Source organism: Cricetulus griseus, chromosome X, assembly GCF_003668045.3.
Source record: "Cricetulus griseus strain 17A/GY chromosome X, alternate assembly CriGri-PICRH-1.0, whole genome shotgun sequence".
Lineage (NCBI taxonomy): Eukaryota > Metazoa > Chordata > Mammalia > Rodentia > Cricetidae > Cricetulus > Cricetulus griseus.
This window is the reverse complement of record NC_048604.1, coordinates 49,862,401-49,868,400: the sequence shown is the minus strand read 5'-3', so window position 1 is coordinate 49,868,400 and position 6,000 is coordinate 49,862,401. Positions and strand designations below refer to the sequence as shown.

At 34.9% G+C, this 6,000-nt stretch overlaps 1 protein-coding gene across 9 annotated transcripts in view; it reads left to right on the top strand.

Moving 5' to 3' along the window:
• The window catches only part of LOC100768845 (protein diaphanous homolog 2), a 735,817-nt gene that overhangs the window by 69,908 nt on the left and 659,909 nt on the right, over window positions 1–6,000 (top strand). For 7 of the 9 annotated variants that reach the window (XM_027433000.2, XM_027433003.2, XM_027433004.2 and 4 more), the window contains one exon: window positions 2,395–2,415. The exons of the other annotated variants lie outside the window; for them this stretch is intronic. In XM_027433000.2, coding sequence (XP_027288801.1) covers window positions 2,395–2,415 — 21 coding nt within the window. The remainder of the gene's footprint in view (window positions 1–2,394; window positions 2,416–6,000) is intronic. 9 annotated transcript variants of the gene reach the window in all.

The window sequence follows — 6,000 nt, the reverse complement described above, 5'->3', positions numbered from 1 at the left end:
GCATTGTTCTTTTATGTGGAATTTAAATAATGATAAAGTGAGCTCATTGAGGAAAGGGCATTAAAAGATGATGAAGCAGCACACAGATATGTGTCAGAACCTGTTTCTAAAACAAACAAGTCTGGTGCTGCATCATTAATTTTTGCTAAAATTAGTATTGGATAAGAGGATATTAAGGAAACTACAAGTTAATGTTGTAAAACTATTGTTTGGTCATCCCTTCACACTTATTGTAAAGTTCTATAATAGACACTTGTGTATGCTAAAGTAATGGTAGATTGAATATCCCAGTGATGAGTGAACTTTAAATAGGTATGTGAAGAACATAGTGTGCTTTTATTGCTCTGGGAGCCAAATGCTTGTATTGTAGGAGGTACCGTTCTAGGCTTGACCTAAGAGAATTAGCCGATATGAATTATTTTGTTACAAATAACAAAGTAGATTGTATAGTTTCAAAGTGCCATTGCAGAACTGGAAAAAAAGCTGCTGGTATTGTTAAAGCTGCCCTACTGATTCATAACCCAGAATGAGGCACATTATGCTGCTGATTTAGAGAAGATCTTGCATACTCCTAACAGAGTATGTAGACATTCATTAGGAAATGTTATCCACCAGAGACCTAATGTTAGTGCATCACACACCATTATCCTTACGACAATATGAAAAAAGCAGTTTATTTCTAATTTTAATTATACCTTCTGAAATTTAGATTTTAGGACATGTCAGATTACACTTTTGACAATGTGTGAGACATTCAGAGGTGTAATTATTCCCCCCAAACCCTCAATAGTACATAATCCAACATCATTAGATCAGTTGTGTCTCAAATTTGTAGATTTAACCAATAAAACAAGTAGATGAAAGCTACGGTGCACATGACAATATGTATGCACTTATTGTGGCTGTGTTGTTGCCATTTTCAGATACTTTTTCCTCAGGTCCTTTTCATACATGGGATGGATAAGGAGAAACAGTTGAGCCCAGATAGGACCAAACATTTTTCTCCTTGGTTCTCTTAACTAATCAATCTAATATATTTCTCTGTGTGCTTTAGCTAAATGAAATCATTTTGCAATCTGATCAAATCATTAAAACAGACCTTGAATGGGCAACATTTTAGTTGTTTCACTGACTACGAACCTGCATTAATTGTTAACACAGGCTCTCATTCTTTCCTTTTGGTCTCACGTCTGTGCTAAGGAAACAAGGGACAAATATAAACTCTGTCTTCTTTGGTGGGAGGAAATAATTTAGGTCAATAGCATATCTTTCATTTCAGAGGACTGTTAGTCACACCAAAGAAGCTTCTATTCATCTAAATTATCACTGCTTGTAAATAGCGTGTTATATGAATTTTTAAGGAACTTGCTTCTTCATTTGGAGGCTCGGGGATTCCTCTGAAATCGTTTACAGCCACCATTATCTTTTTGTATCTTGTAGTATTTTAGTCAGCTGAGGATACTTACTTGGCTTTCAATTAAATTTGATGTTTGTTTTAAAGCACTAGCTGAAAAATACAATAGGTATTGATAATAACTGTTATCACATGAATCATGAATTAGCTCTCTTTGATACAATGCTTAATATTCAAGTGTGAGAATCTGATAACAGTGATTGGACTTATATTTTGATATTGGCATAAGAATATGTTTATGTTGAGAGTTCCCTCTTGTTTTCTTAAGCACAGTCCTGCCTCTCAGAAATTGCTTCGTCTCTTGAAATTTCTGATCTGTTTCCTCCATATTAATATGTGCATTTTTATGGATAAAATACATTGTTTTCACATCATATAGAGAACCCTGACTTCATACTTGGAACAGTATGATGACCCAGAAAAAAATAATAACAAATGTGTCTTATCATTTAAAAGTATAAGTCAAAATGATATTGTACATTTTAAATTTGTAACAATATAAAACATTCAGTTTTCAAGTCAAGTTCATTTCAGAACTTGATGCATGACTTTAAATGAAACATTTGTCATTTAAAATAACTTACCCTGACCTTAACACTATTTTTACCATAGCTAGGAAAGAAAACGAGAGCAAAATTTGGAAAAAGTTCCTACTGGTAATTTCTTTTAGTGGCTGTGAGTAGGGAAATTATCTGAGTGTATATTGGAGTTTTATTTTATATTTAGATTGTAATGCATGGAAAACCTATTAGAGTGCAGACTTTAAACAATTCTACAACATCATGATCATTTTTCTGTATGTGTAAACTCTATATTAGAAATGGCACACATTAATATTGCTATCTTGTTTTAAGTTTGTTACTAGAGTAGACTAGTGACTAATTTACTAAACACCTTCTTTCAAAGCTTCTGATTACTAATATTATTGCTGTTTGTTTTTTTTCACACTGTAACCATTCTCCGTTGACCACTGCATACAGATAGTTGGAAGTAAAGTTACGGTAAGTACAAAAGATATGTTTTACCTTTAGTACTAAATTTGTGTTTCAGAAATTTGTGATTTTTTGCATGCAGTAATTAATGTTTAGTTTTTGTTTGATGTATATTTTTCCAAAGTGTTAAGGCAAATATTGACATCTAGTGATTACAATTTAGGTTGGTTATGTACTTTCTTACAGTTTTGTAATATATTTTAGAACTAGAATATGCCTTGGTTTTCTTGGAGTTTTTTCCCCCTTGGAGAATCATGTCTGTCATTTTAGACAACATGGGTGAAATTGTGTGGTGTATGTCAGTTTTTCGGGATCAGAGTGTTTGTGTATGTGTGCTGGCATTCCTAAAATATTGGTCTTCTGTTTACACAAATTCTTATTTTGATGTCTGTCTTTGGTTTGGGCATCATTGATGTGTGTGTGTGTGTGTGTGTGTGTGTGTGTGTGTGTGTGTGTGTGTGTGTGTGTGTGTGTGTTTGTATGTCTGTGTGTCTGTGTGTCTGTGCACGTGTGTTCATATCAACTGATGCTATTCAGTTAGGAGTCCTGAAGATCTGGCTTTGTAGGATGATATATATTGACTCTGCCATTTGGTGAGTAATTTTTTTCCCTGAACTTCAGATATTAAGTAGATAAGTTGAAATTTCAGCTTATGTTTTAAGGTTCTTGTTGGTGCTACAATTTAAAGATTGTATATTTATGGTATTGTAGTTGTAATATAACAAGCTGGACATTCCCTGCATTGTATTTCAGAGATGTTTATAATTACTTTGTCTCCTTGAGTATATGTCATTTATTTGGAGAATATAGCATATGAAGCATCTTTAAAAATCACAGAGAAATGATGAATTTAGTATAGTCAATGTGTTTACTGTACCTGTAAAAGTTCCTTACTTATTCCCTCCTTTCCTCTTCCTCCATGGGAGATGTTATATGTGGTTACCAGGAACATGTTACTATCCTCTTTAAAATCTTCAAATGGCTCTCAGTTTCCGGGCGTTGGTGGCACACGCCTTTAATCCCAGCACTCGGGAGGCAAAGGCAGGCGGATCTCTGTGAGTTCGAGGCCAGCCTGGCCTCCAGAGCGAGTGCCAGGATCGGCTCCAAAGCCACAGAGAAACCCTGTCTTAAAAAACCAAAAAAGACTCTGTTTCCCTTTATAATCTCATCTCTGATTCATTAAAATATTGTATTTACTTGTGTGTGTACATGTATATATTTCATGGCATATGTATGGACGTCAGAGGACAACTCCCTCAAGTCACTTTTCTCATTCTGCCATGGGGATTTTGCTCAGGTTGCCAGGCCACTGAGCTATCTCTCTGATCTTAGGCTTCCTTTTAAAAATGTCATCTTTAGCTGTGTCCCTGTGTTTATCCTGACAGGTACCCTTGACGCTTCCTAAGGATATTTTTTTTTCTTGAATCCTTCTAAATCAAGCAAGAAAAGAGAATACTCTTTTCTTCTTTGGTGGCCCAGCAAGTACTTCTAAGTATCCATCTTGATTAACTTTCATGTTGCAGAAAGAAGCTCTCCCATGTCAGTCTTTCCATTCCCTGTTGCCCTACTACCATATTTTTAACATTTTAGAATAAAGCTCTTCCTTGTCTCCTTTTGCAAATCAACACAGCTTTTTCTTTCAAGAAACTGAGTCTAAAGGGGAAAAAGATAGATGACAACAGACAAGTATATTTAACAGATAGAGGTCCCCAAGAGGCTGTATTGTTATAGCAGATGGAGAGACTAGCAGCTGTGCATGGATCCCAGAGGGTGTTCAAAGGTGATGCTTTGAGATTAAGTTCTATGGATAGATCTAGAGTATGTCTTCTTTCATGGCCATTTTTTGCCCATTTGAACTGTCAACTTCTGTTGCCAAGAAGTAAACTATAGTAATCCCTTCTACAGGAAATGAGGAAGGTTTAATTTAAAGTTGAAACAGGAGGTATGCATTATGGAGATTTGTTTTGTCCTATTTTACTTTATTTAATATTTTGCAACTAAAGAGAGAGATGAACCAACAATATATAAAATCACCCGAGTTAAAAGACAGCTTCAAAGGGCTTATGTGTCATAGGCTCATTAATCTCCAAAAGGTGGGAGGAGTATATTTGCTGGTAAAATAGGCAGGTAGAAATTTCATAGAGGTGCTATAGACAGTAGAATTCTCATATAACCTATTTAAGTATTGTGATTACTTAGAGATTTTAACATTAGTTTAAAAATGAGTGTTGGAAAAGCTGGAATGAAATTGGAAAAATGGAATATACAATGAAGTAGGTCTGCATGGCCTTTTCTCTTTTGTTTCTTTAACACTGATTGCGAGCTGAAATAATAGCATTTGAGGCCCCGCTGCTGTTTTTTTTTACCATTGCTGTTGCTTTTCATTTTTTATATTTATAAAGTTTACTTAAAAAACAAACCTGAAGCTGCCTATTATTGGGATATAACTACAACCTCATCCTCAGGTCATACTGATTCTGGCTGTATGAATATCTTGCCCATATTCACTCCACATCTTTTGCATAAAGCCTGACTTAATTCTGACTCCCCAGACCACCTCCCATTTCCACTGGATGCCTTACTGGAATTCCTGTAGCTCTTTCTTTTACACATGTTGTTCCTTTCTATTTGTTGATTTATATGACTTTACATATTCCCCAAGGGCTTTTTAAAAATGACATTCCTATTTTACTTTATAGCAATTTACATATTTGAACAGTAGGTGCTTTCATTGTTTGGGTTTGTCTTTCTGCGTCCACAGGACAGATTCTATGTTTTATAGAAGTCATACATTTATAAGAAAATGGGTCCAGTTTCAGACTCTGTTGGTGCATAAGGCCTGTATGATCTTGAGTAATTTACAGATCATATATGAACTTCAGACTTCCCATTTTGAAATGAAAATACTAAGTTCAGGATAGGTTTCAGTGGACTATTTGTATTTAATATACTCAAACTATAATACTTCAGTCATATGTCCAGTTTATCCTTTCATTAATTATGATTGTTATGTAAACATGTTTTGAAAGTATAAAACATAGCAATAACTTTTTAAACTAAAATTAAGATCATGAAGTATTTTTTTCTAAGCATACAAGATATATGCTGTTTGTAGGTTTAAAGGTATGGGTGCAATTATTTCTTGGTCAAGAATGATGGGAAGGCTAGGCAGTGGTGACACACACCTTTTATCCCAGCACTCAGAAGACAGAAGCAGGTGGATCTCTGACAGTTTGAGGCTGCCCTGGTCTACAGTGCTAGTTTGAGGACAGCCAGGTATTCACAACATAGTGAGACCCTGTCTCGGAAAAAAATGGTGGGAAGGATTTTTCTGAAAATTCAAAAAAAGGCTTTATCTCTTTATTGGAAGCTGTATGTTATTTGGTGTGTATTATTGCTAGGCTTTGAGAAAAATGCAAAACAACACCAGCAGCAACAACAAAAACAATAGAAACCCTCCTATGTGGTCTCAAGTTAATACTGACACATTAATTTTAAAGTCACTAAAATAGTTGAAGATTTTCTATAGATTCTGTCTATGATGGGAAAATGATAAAATGTCTTCCATTACCTCTCTAAAAGTTGCAGAGAATT